At 48.0% G+C, this 17,844-nt stretch overlaps 1 protein-coding gene across 1 annotated transcript; it reads right to left on the reverse strand.

Annotated features, from left to right (window-relative positions):
• Positions 1–6,945: 6,945 nt before the first annotated feature.
• LOC136652762 (vomeronasal type-2 receptor 26-like) lies at positions 6,946–16,205 on the reverse strand. The gene is made up of 5 exons (XM_066629685.1): positions 16,102–16,205; positions 15,003–15,294; positions 13,432–14,259; positions 8,543–8,669; positions 6,946–7,844 (listed from the first exon to the last, which is right to left on the reverse strand). Exons 1-5 carry the CDS (start codon positions 16,203–16,205, stop codon positions 6,946–6,948), a joined length of 2,250 nt encoding a protein of 749 aa, XP_066485782.1.
• Positions 16,206–17,844: the final 1,639 nt, after the last annotated feature.

Below are 17,844 nucleotides of genomic sequence, written 5' to 3' on the forward strand. Positions count from 1 at the left end.
GCAGCATCAGTACAAGCCTGCCGCCCCCTTCATTGTCACCCCGAAGGGGCAGGGTGGCAGGCTAGCTCAGGCCACCCAAGTGAACCCGTGGTGCACCTTTACCACCAGGCCGAGGTTCATCCAGCCTGCGCCACCCAGCCAGGAATGCCAGCATGACCAAGCGTGGAGTCCACCCGGCCCTTGCCACCCTGCGGTGTACACCGATATGACCTTACCTACCCAAAACCCGCAAGACACCTGCCACCCGGGGGGGTCAGCCTAGTGCTTGGCCCCACCGCCCCACACGGAAACAAATTTCCGCAGGCCCAGTTGCAATTCAAGAAGAAAAGTATAATTGCCCAACACCGAAAGGTGTACTCCATCGCTTCTGAACAACTGGGGCTCATCATAGCTGATGCCTGGGTGATAAATGACACCGACTCCGTAAAGGGGTACTGCCCGCCTCACATACGAATTTACCTTCTTCCTATCCAGTTCAATCTTTTTAACATCAGAGGCATAACACCAAACACTGTGAGGCAAGAGGTCAGACCATAAGATGACCGTCCCGCAAGATGCTGATTAATGTGGAGAATATCGCTGTGGGCCTGAAGCCTCAAGGACAGAGTCGTCCTCTGGCCCAGGTCGTTCTCTCCCAAATGTATAACAACGATGTGAGGCTGGGCATGGGCATGCACAAACTCATAAAAAGCAGGAAGAAGCTGATCCCACAGCATTCCCCGCCGTGCAACCCAATGCACAGTAGCCAAGGAACCAAGCTGCAACTGCATGCCAAAGCTACTGGATGCCGCCCTCTTCCTTGCTCATAAAATGATGGAGTGGCTGAAGATAATGACCTGAACTGCTCCCGCCCTGGAACCTGTGGACAGGAAAACAGGAATCACAATTCCAGAAACATGCATCACTTAACCATATAGCACCTGGCAAAGCCAGTGCAAGTGAGCACCCAACCGCTGTCACGGGACGAGCCCGGAAATATAGCATGCAAAACAGGAACATGTGGCAGTGCCACTATAAACTTCTGGCAATGCCAGTATAAGAGCGCCCAACCGCTGTCACGGGACAAGCCCGGAAATATAGCATGCAATACAGGAACTTGTGGCAGTGCCACTATAAACACCTGGCAATGCCAGTATAAAGAGCGCCCAACCGCTGTCACAGGCCGCGCCTGGAAATTTCTGTGGTATCTGCATCACCCCTCGCCCCTACCAACAGGGCGAGGGGGAATAGCCGAGCGAATCCCGCTCAGCGCTTGTCAGGCTCTCTGACGTAATACGAAAATGCGCAGGAGCGCCAACGGCCAATCCTCTGAATGTCCCGGGCTGGGAGGCCGATATCAGCTGCAGCCGATGCAGCCCCAGTCCTGAAAGAGTGCAGGCCGTAATCTTCCGCCTGAAACCCAAGGTCCGCCACTGCCCTGCGAAAAAGGACCCTAAACTGGAAAAACATAACAGGTGAGGCATCAACATGACAGAACAAGGCATCCCAAACCACAGGACATACAACCAAACAAGACCAGCATCAGCAAAACTTGAGGCCTTGGCACAGAACGCCAATGCCGCCAAGTACACTGATAAAGACCCACAAGATACGTTAATGCCCTGCAGGTATAAAAGAACCGCATCAGGTGTTCTGGCGGAATAGGCCAGACTTGGGGTACGGCCAGGGCTGCCCAAAAGGCCTCAAATTCCCTTGCCTCCCTTTGATAGCTGTGAAGGTAGACGGCGCAAGCGCAGACAAAATTACATGCTGCGCTCTGCACAGCCAAGGGTCTTAAGCCAAAGGGGCATCGGGTCAGGATCCGCCGCACCCCTGGAGCCAGCTGCCGGAAATGCTCCACCTAAAAAACAAGATAGGGTGTCGGCTATGCCGTTATCAAGACCCTGGATGTGCCTAATGAAAACAAGGTGTTAATCTTAAGGCAATGCAAAACAAACACCCTCACCAGTCCCATTACCCGTGGGGACTGGGACGTCTGCTGGTTGTCCACAGCTTGGTTGTCGCACCAGAAACGCACGGTAGAGTTGGTAAATTCCTCTGCCCATAATTGAACTGCCACCGCAAGGGGGGGACAGCCCTAAAAAATCATGCCTACAGTAACCCCTTCTGAAACCCATGTATCCGGCCAAGGGGCAGAACACCATCTCTCTCTAAAATAACTCCAAATCCAAAACCACCCGCAACATCAGAGTGAACCTGCAGCCCCGCCCCAAGTAAACACTCCTGCTGCCAAAAGGATACACCATTATAAAACTCCAAAACTGTAACCAGATTACCCAATCTGCCTTCATGTCCTGGGTGATCCGCAGGCGATGGTGAGGCCTCTAATACCCGCCATGCAGGCATGCAGCCCCTGAAAAAAGGCCTGGCCGGGGGCAACTACCCTGCAGGCAAAATTCAGATGTCCCACGAGAACCTGCAAATGTCTCTAGGACAATTTCGGAGCCTGGAGGCCAGCACGTATTAGCTGCTGCAGCCTAACCAACCTGTTGCCAGGCGGCCTACTGCACCGCTGGACAGTGTCTAATTCAATACCAAAAACGTAAGGGTAGTTGCGGGGCCCTCAAAATAATAGACCATTGAGGCGAGTCGTGTTCTGCTCACCACTAACCACCCCAAAAGGGAGGCAGATTTCTCGAAAGGGCACAGGAAATTGCGCATCCCATTGGTAGCGCTTTATCCAGATATAAGGAACCATTAAACTGAAAACCAAGCAAACAAAAATCATCAGGGTGGACGGGCAAGAGTCTGATTGTAGACACAATATCCGCCTTGGCCATAAGGGCGTCAAGGCCACAGCCACATACTACCCTGATAGCTTGGTCCAAAGAATATATCATAACGAACTAAGGTGTGCAGGGATCCTATCACTAACTGAACCCCCATAAGGATAGGACAGATGGTGAATGAGATGGAAGGTCCAGGGACCTTCTTGGAACTACACGTAACGGGAACACCTAAACATTGGGAAACGGAGGAGACTTAAAGGGGCCAGATGGCCGGCTCCCTATTCCTTATCTATCTTAGCTTAAGCTGTTCCTTCCATACCCTTTACCGACAGGAGATTCCTGGCCCAGGTAGACCTGGAGGGAGGGGCCGCAGGAATCTGAAATCCCTTGTCACTACCTTCAACTAATGATTGAGCGTCCGAAAACTTAGGATACCCCTACAAAATACAGCCAACACCTCTACTCTAATCAGGGTGGGCCACCTTCCCAGCTTGAGGGGGCTGACCACCCCCACTTTTGGCCTGCCCAGCTCGGCGCCTGGGACTCCTCCTAAATCCTGCCAACTTGGGGCACACGGACACTGAGTGCTGGCCGTTGTACTGCCCGCTGACATGTGCAAGGGTGCAACCTGCCCTGCCGCACCGCCCCATGGAGTTAAACTCACAGCAGGAGCAGGGGGTGAACACATCACATTCCTAACATCCCTGCCACTGGCCTGGCTGCACCCAGAGCAAATGCCCACTAAGGATCAATCGCCCAAATTGGACCGGGCCAGCCAGATAATTTGAACCCACAATCCTGCTCTGAAACCTGCCAGTCGAGGGGATAATATCCAGGTACTTAAAGTGCAGCTGCCCATGCTGCCTACATTTGAATAACTACTGCAGCATAAATAATATATCAGGTCAACCAATTATTCCAATTTTTATCAATTTTCCTGCCTTCACCCCACTTGGGGGACAGGCACTGGGTCACCCACCTTCAAGGCTGGCTCAGGTTGCTCACACAATAAACTAAACACATTAACAAACTCGCCCTGCTAAATTTTCCTTTAACTGCCAAGGCGAGTTGACCACCCAAAGGCAGGGCCGCATCCCACTAGGCCACTCGTGGATGCTCACCTGACCCTTCCGTAGCTCCCTGAGAGAAAACCCCATACAGGACATCAGCATAAAGAGCTAGGCTGTAAGGAACACCAGAGACCATCAAGATCCGATGCCTGTACCTGAACAACTGGAGGTCCCGGAGCCTGTAACTCAATGAGCTTGTCCAAAGCGGTTAATCTCTTCTGTGCCCAGAAAATGATGGAGTGCCCACAGATAAGAACCTGAACTGTCCCTACCCAGCAACCTGGGAAGATGCCACCTGTGGCTGCTGCTGCTCATCAGGGTCCCACTGTGCTTGCACAACCGGAGGTCTGGCTGGAGCCTGTCACTCCTTAAGCTCCTCCAATGGTTACTCTGGAAGAGAGGATTTGCGTTAGGTTCGCCCCACGTCCCTTCCTGGTAGACCTCCCTGGGGAGGGAAGTGCCTGATGCATTGACCATCACCCAAACCAGCGTTTGCACATTGCACTCTCCTTCTTAAAAGCTTCTACCTGTGCAACCAGAGCCCACAGCTCAGCTGTATCATCCTCCTCCTCTGAGGAAGAAATCAGTGCAAGCTGGGGGGGGCCTTCCCCCCTGATTTCTTATTCCTCATTGGGCATACAGACGTCTCAACAAAAAACCTGGGGGGGAGTGGTGGCAACTGACAGCCACCTCTCACCCCTCCAATATATTTCTATTAGAGAAATATATATATATTATTTCTGAGAGCCCAGTCCTATGCATGTCTACTCAGAAGTAAGTCCCATTATAGTCAATGGGGCTTACTCCCAGGAAAGTGTAGACAAGATTGAAGTCTTATTTATCATGACCATCTTATTATTTAACAATCATTAATTTTCTTTTTTGTTTTGTTTTGTTTTGTTATTAATTTATATTTTAACTACAACTTCCTTAATTATGGAATTTGGTTTTTTTGTTTGTTTGTTTTGTTGTTGTTGTTTTAAATTAAATTTTTTATTATTATTTATTATTTTTATTAATATTATTTTTTTTTCAATCTCACCTCTTTATTTATTTATCCAATCAACTTCTTGTTTTCTCCCCCCCTTATTTTTTAATTATTTATTATTTTTATTAATATTATTATTATTATTATTATTAATCTCACCTCTTTATTTATTTATCCAATCAACTTCTTATTTTCTTTCCTCCCCCCCCCTTTTTTTTTTAAACTAGCATGCAAATGACACAGCAAAACAGCTATCCAACTTGCGGTCTCTCATCCACTTCTAAACCACAGCTGACTCTGCTTAGCTTTGCTCAATGTTGAGTGTAAAACACCACTCAGCCAGCAGGCCTTATAGGCAAGCAAAGAAAGCAAACTACCAGCAAAATGCCCTTCCCAGCTATGTGCTGGGGAGGAGGCTGGCGAAGCCCTGAAAGCCCCAAACACACGAGGAAGGTGCGGAGAAAAGCTCCTGGTGCCTCTGCGGGCAGGCTCAACAAGCAGCCGGGCAGGAGGCAGAGCAACCCCAAGGGCGGAAGGCACCAGCTGCAGCCAGGCACGCGCCCAAACAGCGCTCCCACGGGGCGCCTGCACACCAAGCAGGCGACCCGTTTCACACACGCACCCCAAACGACCAGCAGGCTCAAACACGGACCCGTGCAGAGCCGCCAGGCGTCCAAGCGCTGGCCACCCAAACTACCCTGGGGAGGTGGGGGGGGTCGGGCGCTCAGCGGCTCCCGCTGAGCGCTCTACCTGAGCGCAGCCAGCAGCCTGGAGGAGAGCAGCCAAGCGAGCAGCCAAGCACCAGCAGCAAGGCACACCAAGCCCACTGAAGGCGTGGGCACACCAGCCGCACACACGCGGCCAAAGAGGGGCGCAGCTGGACCACCGCCCCTGCAAGGCAGCCCACTGCAACCCAGCCAAGAAGCCCAACCCAGGCGACACCACCAGCAACCGCTCGCTGCCCTCAGGTAAGCCGAGAGGGCAGGCGGGCTCCCGCAGCCAAGTCTGCTGGGCTCGAGGCCCCAGCAATGTGGCCTGAGTCGGGGAGCAGCGTGCAAGAGGTCCTTCCCTGACCGCTGCCTGGTCCCGACTGCGCGGGCTTCTCTGAGCAGCCTGCACGTGGCCCCAGACCAATTAGCCCCCAGCCAATCGGCTGCGAGGCTGGCCCTTCCTGTGTCTCGTGGGCGGGCAGGGTAAACGCCGGTGGCGTGCTAATACACGTGCCACCGGAATTCTCAGCCATTCAGGAAGCTGCTGGTGTCCTCGAACTGGTGACCTTCTGATGTTATCTTCGGGCTAACAGAGGCTCTACCCTCTAGACCAGACCAGACCAGACCAGACCAGACCAGATCCCCATATACTAGGGGATTACTTTAAAAACATGTACAAAAATGATGAACAGCAGCACACTTGCTAAATCAACTTGGAAGGACACAACAGTACTACGGAAGACCCCAGTTTCACCTTATGGTGCATTTTTGCACCATTAGGAACAAAAAATAGCCCCAACCAATTGTTCTGACCTTCTTGTTGTGGTTCCTAGTGGTGCAGAAATGCAAAGTTGAGTCCCTTACCATACAAAATATGCTAAAGTTCCATTTTCATTACATAATATCAGTTCAAATGCATTTGGAGAGAATAGAGGGGCTCACTGCCCAATCACAACATTAAATGCACCATTGAGACATGTGGCATGCAGTTATTTTGAGGGCTTTTCCATCACATTTATCCCTTGGCATCATGCCTCTCCTTTTTTGTTTCTTATTCTTCACATATAACTTGCACCCCACCTGCCACCACTGCTGTTCCTCTCTTGTTGGCTCACTTCAAGCACCAGAGTGAAGTTGGTTGGCTTGCAGGGAGTAGCAGTTAGGGTTAGGGTAGAGGAGAAGGGGACCGTTGGTTCTGCTCACACAGGGAGCACTTCTGTTTTGGCGGCCTCAGGGCTCTTCACCGACTGACATACTGCCCTATATGCAAGCTGTTCCTCAGTGGTGTTTGGGGGAAATAAGGTTACCTTAGGCATGGGGCCTGACTGGGCCCAATCTGCCCAATCAAGCTAAAGCTGGCCATGACTAGCTTAGACAAATTACGTGGCCAACATTGTACATTACTGCAAGAGGCAAATGTTGTGACATGAAACAACACATCAGCAAGTTTACTCAATCCTGCTTCCAATAAGCATCTTCCTGGTGTTCAGATCAGATCTTAGAACAATAATATAACATTTGGGGAAAAAGATGCAAGCCAATAACCCAAGGGTGGAGGCCAAGATAGCAAACACCTCCACAGCCACCGTGGTTTTCCCCTTGGTGCTGAGATACACTGGGAGAAAGGAGATCCAAACACTGCAAAAGACCAGCATGCTGAAGGTGATGAACTTGGCTTCATTGAAAGCATCTGGCAGCTTTCTGGCAAAAAAAGCTAATGCAAAGCTGATGATAGCCAGAAAACCCATGTAACCCAGTACACAGTAAAACATGAGAACAGAACCTTCGTTACATTCCAGTATGATCAGCCCAATCTGTGAATGCCTGTTGGCATCTGGGAATGGAGGTGATGCTGACAGCCATGCAAGACAGATGGCCACCTGAATGAAGGAGCAGCACAGAACAATGGAGTTGGCTACTTTTGGGCCTAGCCATTTCCTCATCTTGTTGCCTGGCTTGGTGGCCATAAAGGCCAGGAATACCATGACGGTTTTGGCCAAGACACAAGAAACAGCCACTGAGAAAATGATGCCAAAAGCCTTTTGCCGGAGAAGGCAGGAAACCTTCCCAGGCTTGCCAATGAAGAGCAGGGAAGAAAGGTAGCAAAGGAAGATGGCGCCCAGAAGAACACAGGTGAGGTTCCGGTTGTTGGCCTTGACAATGGGAGTGTTCCAGTGCTTGAGAAAGATTTGCATCACCAGACCTGTGATCACAGCAAAGGCAACAGCAAGGGAAACCAAAACAATCCCTAAAGGCTCCTGGTAGGAAAGGAAAGATGCCATCTTGGGGATACACTGATTATGGTTCTTGTTTGGATATTGATCTTCTGGGCATGGATCACAGTGACCTGCATCTGAGAAAGGTAAACATTGTGACATTCTGAGTTTACTTTGATTGTGCAGAGTGGCCATCTTTAAAGTACATCAAGAAGGCTGGCACCCATGAACCAAAGCTTTAACACATCTGTTTTCTCTCTTTCTGCACAGCCCTGATGAGGAGAGATGAAAACCATCACTTAGGAGAATATTTCCCTTTGATGTGGAATCTTGAGAGGCCATTTTCACTACATAGCATGGTTACAGACTCTGCAAATTGGACTATGAATAGCAAATAAATACAGTGTATTGATGGGAAATAGGATATGGTGCCACCAGTGCCAACAATCACATCAATTACGCCTCTCTCCTGGACCTGATTTGCCCACCCCATACCTGCCCTTCCCTACTCCATTCCATCCCCTCCCTGTCCTTCCCCCATCCTATTCCACCCCCTCACTACCTTCCCCAAGCCCCTCCACTGGACTTAACTGGTCCAGGACGCATCTGTTGTGCTTTAGTGACAGTGTGTGCCAGTGGAACCCCTACCCACCAGTGCAGAGATTCAGTAGATGTTGGACATATGCCCTTCTCACCCCCACTTTGGATACTCATGGATTATGGTCTGTCATATATTGAGGTGCTGCATGAACAGGGATCCATAGTCACAAAATGTCACAACAAATACATATTTGTAATTAGTACCTGGTAATTGTTGGCATTCACTAACCTGTGTGATTAGAGACTGTGTCTTCTGGGCATGATACACAGTCATAGCAACAAACTTGCTTCCCCTCTCGATCTCGTTTCATGTGTCCAAGAGGGCAACTCTCAACGCATCTAGAAGCTGGTGGTGTCTAATGATTAAAAAAAAATTGGAAGGAATTTAGCACTATGAATACAGGACATTAGAACTTTAAGGCCCCAATTCTATCCAGTTTTCCAGTTGTGATGCAAAAGTGCCATCAGGGCACACACCGGGTCCTATGGTGGGAGAGCACTCACAGAGGCCTCCTTAAGGTAAGGGAATGTTTGTTCTCTTATGTCAGGGCTGCACTGTGGCTGCATAACTGCTGGAAATTTGGATAGGATTGGGCCCTAAATCACTGTTGATTGAGATCGTATGAAACCACCAGTCAGAATTGTGAAGGGGCCCCATTGAAAAGAGACCCAAGGGAGACAGAAGAGGAAGAGGAGGGAAGTACATACAGAGAAAGAGGGGCATCCCAATTCTACCCAAATCCTTCCTCCCCTATGAAGCCACACCATCTGAGCCAGTGGTGGGATTCAAATAAATTAGCAACAGGTTCTATGTCCTAATGAACAATAAGCAACTCAGCTTCAATTGTCTGCCGCAAAGGGCGTTGAAAGACTACGGCTGCACTCCTATACTGTACAGTACACACTTTCCTGGGAGTAAGTCCCATTGAACATAATGGGACTTACTTCTGAGTAGACAGTCATAGGGTTGCACTGTAACTTTAACCCAATGTCTAAATCCAAATGGCAAGGCTGCAATTCTGTCCTCTGTAGTCACACTTACAGGCCTCTGGCCTCTAGTTTCCAAGGAGGATAAACATGCGGCTGAAATGCACACTTCAAATGGACATTTTTCTTGAATTCTCAAGGCAGTTGTATAATGAAATCAGGAAGGCACCAAGAAGAGGAGGTGGGAACTGCCAGGGCTCCAGGTTACCAACCTCTGGAGACACCACAGCAGCATAGCACCTTCACATCTGCACAAACCAACTTGCTGCACTGGGCTTTGAGCTGTGGGAGCATCGCCTCTATGTGTCTGATAGTGTATTATACAATCGTTGTGTAACAACACATTGTATTGCAATGAAAAGATCCCAGGCACAAAACTGCATTCCCAAACCCCAAGGATGAAAACCAACCCCAAGGTGCAGTCCTGTGCTTATGGGAAGTAAGGGCACTATCCCTATGCCCGTCTACTCAGAAGTAAGTCCCATTATAGTCAACAGAGCCTTTGAGCACAATCCTATGCATGCCTACTCAGGAGTAAGTCATTATAGCCAAAGGGGCTTACTCGCAGGAAAGTGTGGCTAGGACTGCAGCCTTTGAGCGCAATCCTATGCGTGTCTACTCAGGAGTAAGTCATTATAGCCAAAGGGGCTTACTCCCAGGAAAGTGTGGATAGGATCGCAGCCTCAGTGATGAGGATGAGATGCTTCCTTCCTTCGCCTTATGATTGACAGTGGCTGCAATCCTAACCACACTTTCCTGAGAGTAAGCCCCATTGAACAAAATAGGAGTTACTTCTGATTAGACCTGGTTAGGATTGTGCTCAGTGCCTACCCAGAGGTAAGTTCCATTGTGTGTCCATGGACGTGCGGGGGGAGGGGGGCTTGCCCTCAGGGGCAGCGGGGGCTCTTTGGGCGGGAGCTGCTCCGGCACCCTCCTCTTCGTCCCGCCCGCGCCCCCGACCCACCGCGAGAGCTGAGCCCAAGGAGCCTCCAGGCGCAGGAGCAGTCTACTCGCCAGTCAGCCAGCTTGGCCGGGGAGGGGAGGTGCAGGGCAGGCAGCTGGGCTGCTTCTCTCACCCTAGTCAGTAGGCTGCATCTGCGGGCGCGCGTCGCCGGAGACTCCAGTTGGCCGCGTCTGGCTCGCCCCTTCAGCCCCAGCAGCCTCGGCACCCGCTGGGAGCAACCCGCTTTCCCCTGGGAGGGGTTGGCCCCGCACGGCTGCTGCCCCCAGGAGGGTTAGCCCTGACATTTCAAGGTGCGAGCTCCCTGGCCAGCAAACGGTTCTTAGAACCAACAGCTGGATTAGGTACGGGTTCTATAGAATAGGTGAGAACCTGCTGAATCCCACCACTGATCTGAGCGCATGCTAAAACCTGTGGAGGGGCAGTCCTGGAGGTCTCCTCCAGATAAGGGAACATTTGTTCCCTTGCATGAGGGGAACCTTGCACTGCCTTGATGGACCTACATGGATCTCTACCAGGTACTACTGGTGTAAATCCAAGTGAACCTAGGAAGGTGGATCAAGGCTGGGTAGTGGAATAGATTGTTGGTGGCACTGCAGCCATTGAAACTCCCCCTTCCCCAACCTCGATCTGTCCCTTTCCTGTCCTGTTTCTTCCCTGCTTTGCTCCCTCCCATCCCACCTTCTTCCCCTGCCACCATTGGACTTACTTTTTTGGGTCCGGAGGCAAACTTCCCTTGCTGCTGCTGTAACACTCCTAAAATGGTTGCTAGCAGCACACGGCGTGTGCCAGTGAAACCCATTGTACACCAGCAGAACTGCATTCTGCTGTCATAAATCTCTCTGTGTGCCAGTCAAATCCAGGACAGTATTGCACCATTTGGTTGCAATCCTATAAACACATACCAAAGAGTAGTATGTAAGAGTGGTAAGTAGGCTGCGCTAAATTGAGTGAAACTTATTTCCTTACATGTAGACATGTGTCGGATTGTGCAATTACTAGAATATATGTTTCTTCATGTTGAGCACTTCCTTAGGTTTAATTAAAGGGTGGTGGAGTTTAGTATAGGATTGAGGACTTAAGCGAAAAAAGTGAAGGATAGGATGGAAATCTCAGATGTCATAAAAACAAATTACAAATTTGTTACAAATTCCCCAGATCATGCCAATCCAGAGAATTGCCCCTCATTTGTTCTTTAATCTAGAGAATTGCCCCATATTTGTTCTTGCCTGAGGGCCCAAACCTATCCAACTTTCCAGCACCAGTGTAGCCGCAGTGCAAATGTTCCCATACCTTGAGGGGACCTCTGTGACTGCTTCCCCACCACAGGATGCAGTGCATGCCCCATTGGTACAATTGTACCACCGATGGAAAATTGGATAGGATTGGGCCCTGAATCTCTTATTCCATGCAATTAAATCCTGAATGATGGTGAATGCTTCACAGAAAAATAATCCAACATGGCTAACATGTCTAGATCCATTGTCCAAATGGAAGCAATCTTCATCATTTCCAGCTGGTGTGGTCTCACTTCACTCCCAGTAAGACCTATCTCTGATCAACCAGTTGAATTTGGACATAACCGCTCAATGGAGTTAGCAGGGAACCAGGAAAGAAGTGAATGAAGGGAAAGTATTTCAAAAAAGTGTGATTATTCATTATGAGAACTGCCTTTGGCTTAGTTACACTGTAGAATGGAGAGTATACTCAAGTCTAATATAAATGTGAAATTTTTGGGTGTCACAAGAACAGATTATGTCTCCCCAGACCAGATCATATCAAGCTTAGTTCAGAGTTCTTTCCTTTATTTGTACCTGCTTTAATCTCTTATTCCATATAATAAAATCCTCTCTGATGATGAATTCTTCACTTGGGAAAAAAATTCCAACTATTGGGGCAATATAACCGGATGTATTGACTGAATGGATGTGGTTGATGATGTCATACCCAGCTGACAAATGCCTCTTCTCAAAAAAGATTTCCTGTCCAGCTCCATTATTAAAGTGAATGTTTTTCAGGAAAGAGTGGAGCTGCATTGAAAGAGAGTCAAATAAACCTACTGAAACAGGACAGATAAACTCATAGTAGACAATCATGTCCAATCCTATCTCCCACCATTTGCACCAAATCAGCTGCTCGATGGAGGCAGACTTAGCATCCTATGGTGGGGTGGTGAAAATGGCACATTTCCCTTACCTCCTGGTAAGCCCCCCCCCCCATTACCCTATGTCAGCTTCTTGGCTGACACAAATCCAAGTGGACCCAAGGGGTGTGGCAAGGTGAGGTAGGGGGTATAGCATAATGGTGACCTCATTGCCGCAGAAAAGTGCCCCACCTCCTGGCATGATCCTGACAGCATGAATCCTTGCCCTGATCCTTACCCAGCCCACCCACCACCACCACAAATCCCCTACAACAACTAGTCAGCGCCAAGGGAGCTAGACGAGCCCCTGCTGCATGGCCAGTGCTACTTGGCCCAGTAGTGCATGACAGTGTTGCATTTCACAATGCCATAAAACACACTGTGCTTCTGGAATGCAACTTCCAGCAGTGCAGGTGATGAATGGGACTGGGCACCCAGGGCCGAATCCTAAACAACTTTCCAGCTCCAGTGTAGCCACAATGCAGCCCCATGGATATGGACCACATTTCCCCATACGTTAAGAAGGCCGTAGTGACTGCCCCTCCATCACAGGATGCAGCACACACCCCACTGGCACAATTGCACCAGCAGTGGAAAATTGGAGAGGATTGGGCCCCTCTTGTACAATCATTCTTGTACAATGACTTGTACAATCATTCTGCTACAGTGCTTGAGTGAAGTGCATCAGAATAGAGCCCTGGAGAAGCAATCATGCTAGTGACATGCAGTCAGGGTAGGCAGGGTAGGCAGAGCTTCACCTGACCCAGCAAGTAAAAATACAAAAGGACCCAAGAAGTTAAAAGTGCCTTTTGCATGTCCCAAACTGCTTCTCTATGCTGCAGCACACAGCCTGTTTTCGGGGAGGACAGGGAAGAGACGGAATGTGTGTTGCCTCCCCTGGCCTGGATCTCACTGCACGTTACAGGAGGTGGGAGGGAAGGGGCAGGAAATGTAGAGGTTTGGAGATGGGAAGAGAGAAGGAAGTGTATAACTGGGAGAATGGATGGAAAGATGGTTACAAGATTACCTGCCAGGGCTGAACATTCTGATTTTGAGATGTACTTTTATGAAGCCTCCCTTTCTCTCGGGACATGTACATGGCATGTAAAGCATTTGCAATTGCGTAGACAGCATTGTAGATGTTGAAGCTCTCGCCTGTCATACCAGTGTCATAAATGACCTCTAGTTTCCCCTCTCCTGTACAGTTTTCTTTTTGGAATTGGGTTTCATTGAGATAATAACAATGGAGTTTGTCAGAAGAATACAAAGGAAGAAAATTCAAGAGTGACTTGCTAGGTGTAAAGTTATGAAGGAAGTCCTTGAAAGCTGGCACTGCATTTTCGTGGCATGAAATAGATAAGGCTCCATTGAAAATGTTTTGACTCAATACTCGTCCAGTGGGTAGCGAAACAAAACTCCATTCAGGTGGCACTATCCAAACTTTCCGGATGTACTCCTTGGTGTTGTGTTCAAAAATATCTAAGGCAAATGCTATGTAATCCTGAAACCATGATTCCCCATGGAGAATAATCACATTGGCTTTGGTTAATAAAAGGGTTTCCCTTACCTTTTGAAATAAACCTAGGTTGTTCATGAGATCCTTTTTCAATCCACCATATATATTGACTGTTTCCACGAAGGCAACACAAATGCTGTTCTGTTCAAACAAAGGCTTGAGGTCCCGTACAAATCTCTCCTCCACATCATTTGAAACAAAGCCAACCCATGTCCATCTGAAGTGCAAGAGAAGCTGGACCAGCCCCACATAATATGTTGTTTCCTTTGGTGCCATTTGGTACAAAGCAGGAAAATCATTTTTATCACTCAGCCCTGTCTCAGATACACCATAAGAGAGCTAATGGGAAAAGTGAGATCGTAAAGAAATTATAAATGACTGAAGTAATGTGACTACCTCTGAATGTCTATCAATATTCAGCCAGCGAAATCAACGTTTTCCATTATATTTTCACTGTGTCAAGTAGATCTTCGCTTGTCCTCTGTTGCTCGTACCTAGTGATTTGCCTGTTTCTGTTTTTTTCATACTTAGTAGCTCACAGGAGGGCGTCCTCCCCACAGTTGGCCTCTCACTAGCCCTGAACCTGTCTGTACCCACTTCTCAGCTCACCCTAGTGGCACTGTTCTGGCTGCCAGCATTTGGACTGGTTAGATGCAGGGATTGGCTCTTTGGACAGCGCAGTGATGAGGCCTGGATATCAGGACACCACTCCATGGGTGAAAGGCCGTGTTGGGATTTCCATGGAAGCTGTTGGCCTTACTGGAAAAAAGTTGTACTAGCATTAATGGGACTGATCTTGAGATATTACATACATTGCTCCAGCAATGGTGTATAGTCAGTGCAGCATCTGAATAAGACTGGATTGTAAATCACGAGGCTAAACCTGTTTTCTAGATGTGGCTGCATCGGTTTCAGACAGCCACACCTTCCCTATGCAACAATTTCTGGACACAAATTTGGATTCCACCAATATGATATTTTCTGCTTATTTAATCTCTTTGTCCTTTAGTTACAGTGAACATAATTAAACTGAACTGCATTAAAGCAGAGTACGAATGAACATCAACAACAGAATCACATACCTGTGGGATCTTGTAGACACTGGTGATTGTGGCCAACTGGCTGGAAGTTTCTTCAGTGAGCCCTCCAATAACAGACAACACATTCTCTTTCCTATTGCACGCATAATTAGTTACACGCCTTTGTTCTGTGAACAAAATGTCCAAGATGACCTTATATGTTCTCTTTGAATCATGCAAGATGTCACACTTGTCCAGTCTTAAGGTGACATTTGGCAAAAGGTTAGGATTCCTATTGATCTCATGAATCGCAAAGATGAAGGCCAGGGCTTGCTGATAAAGTTTATAATTTGGGCTGCAAAGAGATTTGTACTTTGTATGTTATAGCAGAAATACTGTCTGGCAGAGATACTTCTAGCAGAAGCGTACAGGAAGACCTTGACAAAACTGAATACTGGACTGAAATGAATACAGTGAAATTCAATAGGAACAAATGCAAGGTTCTGCACTTGGGCAAAAATAACCAGACACAGGTATAAAATAGGAGATACCTGGCTTGGCATCACAACAAGTGAGAGGGATCTTGGAGTTGCAGTGGATCACAAGATGAACCTGAGTCATCAATGTGAGGCGACAGCAAAAAAGGCAAATGCAATTTTAGCCTGCTTTAGTAGAACTGTAGCTTCCACCTGGGAAGAAGTTGTGGTTCCTCTTTGGTCTGTGTTAGTCAGACCTCAAGTGGAGTGCTGTGTCCAGTTCTGGGCACCTCCCTTTAAGAAAGATGCCGCCAAACTGCAGTGCTTTCTCCAAGTAGCATGTTGTTTAACCGATGATGCACATAACCTAACCCACCCTGTCAGTTTTACGGACCACCAAAAATTGGGTTATGACCCACTAGTGGGTCCTGGAGCCACAGTTTGAGAACCGCTGATCTAAGGCCTTGTTGCATCTTCTCCTGCCAATTTCTCCTGCTATTCTTAGAACTGTAGCAGAAAGTGGCTGTTCGTGACTTTCACCCATTCCAAGCGGTTAAAAGTTCACAGTTTTTCCACAGATGATCAATGAACAGACAAATACATGTATCCCACCCATTCAATTGCTTTTAGTTACCCTACATCTTCAAGCAACTGATATTACTACTATGAAGCAATATAGGACTTACCTCACAATCAGGCCAGAGTTATGCGGATATTCTGTAAAAGTGTGACTTCTCATGGAAGCTGACATTATAGAGAAGATTCCAGCTATGATAACTTCTGTCAGCATGGTTAAGTCAGGAGTAGCACCAGCCACAACAACAGTAACAGCAACAGTAACATGAGCACTACTGAACTCTTACAAGCTACAGTCTTCCTGACTACAGTGGCCCTGATTGCAGACACCACCAGTGGAACTAACACAGTCCTTGATGCTGCCTCGTAGAAATAGGTTTCTGCTAAGAAGCTCTTGTCTCTTTGGTGAAGAAAAATTGCCTGAAAATGGCATTCTCTGTAAATGAATTCCTACTCTTACCTTTGAGTCATACATTTGAGGCAGCAAAGTTGCGAGCTCAGAACTTCACCACCTATTGTTATATACTGATTTTTAACTCTGACTTGTTATTCTCCTGAACTGAGGAAAAGAAGGAAAATAAGTCATCAACAGTGATTTTGATCATTATAGAGCATCCATAATTATCCATTTTGATGATTATAGAGCAACCATCTCCTTTGTGGTAACAAATACTCTAGGTCTGTGCAATGGGGGGCGAGATTGGACATGTTTACAAGATGTCCACAAACTCACATTTGTAGCTAATTAGGACGTTTGCTTCAAACTACTACTGTACTACTGAGAGCAGTTGGACGATCGCTGAGTGTGCTGTTCTTAATTTTACCTCAATGGCATCGGAGACGAATTGTGTGGCCTCACAGGGAGAGGCCCTGCTTTCCAGGATGGGAGGCACCAGGAGGAAGGCCCAAGTGTTGTTGGATGGCTCATTCAGTGATGATAACAGCCAGGCTGGACAGTGAACAAGGTTACCCATCTTATGCTTGGTTGAGTTCAAAACATTGTGCAGTTTAATTAGAAATTGTGCAGTTTAAGTATCCAAGTTATCTCAGATCAATGCAAAAGACAGGAAAGGGCTTCCCCATACAGTCATCAATCAAGCACAGGTCATCAATCAAGACTGGCCATTTCAAGGGACATATTGCATATTTTACTCAGACATCACTCACTCCAAAGATGGAAGCATGGCAAGAACTCTGAAGCTGCTTTTCCAAGGGAAGGGGTGCACTGTCAGCTCAAGAAGGGAATGGGTGCACTAGAACAGGCATTCCTTGGTTATGCTTAAGTTGGGAAAGAAGGGAGAAGAGTCCAGAAAGAAAGAGATATTGATGTAAGAACAAAAGAAGAGCCTTGCTCGATCAGATGAAGGGCCCATCTAGACAGCTTCCTGGATCTCACACCAGATGCCACTGGGAGCAAGGAAAACGCACGTGTCTCAAAACACACAGACGAACAAGCCTTGCTGAGGGGGAATCAGCATGGCTTCTGTAAGTGTAAGTCTTGCCTCACAAACCTTTTAGAATTCTTTGAAAAGGTCAACAGGCATGTGGATGTGAGAGAACCTGTGGACATTATATATTTGGACTTTCAGAAGGCGTTCGACATGTTCCCTCACCAAAGGCTACTGAAAAAACTCCACAGTCAGGGAATTAGAGGGCAAATCCTCTCCTGGATTGGGACCTGGTTGAAGACCAGGAAACAGAGAGTGGGTGTCAATGGGCAGTTTTCACAGTGGAAAGAGGTGAAAAGCGGTGTGCCCCAAGGATCTGTCCTGGGATCGATGCTCTTCAACCTCTTCATAAATGACCTGGAAATAGGGATGAGCAGTGAGCTGGCTAAGTATACAGACGACACC

Source organism: Tiliqua scincoides, chromosome 5 (assembly GCF_035046505.1).
Source record: "Tiliqua scincoides isolate rTilSci1 chromosome 5, rTilSci1.hap2, whole genome shotgun sequence".
Lineage (NCBI taxonomy): Eukaryota > Metazoa > Chordata > Lepidosauria > Squamata > Scincidae > Tiliqua > Tiliqua scincoides.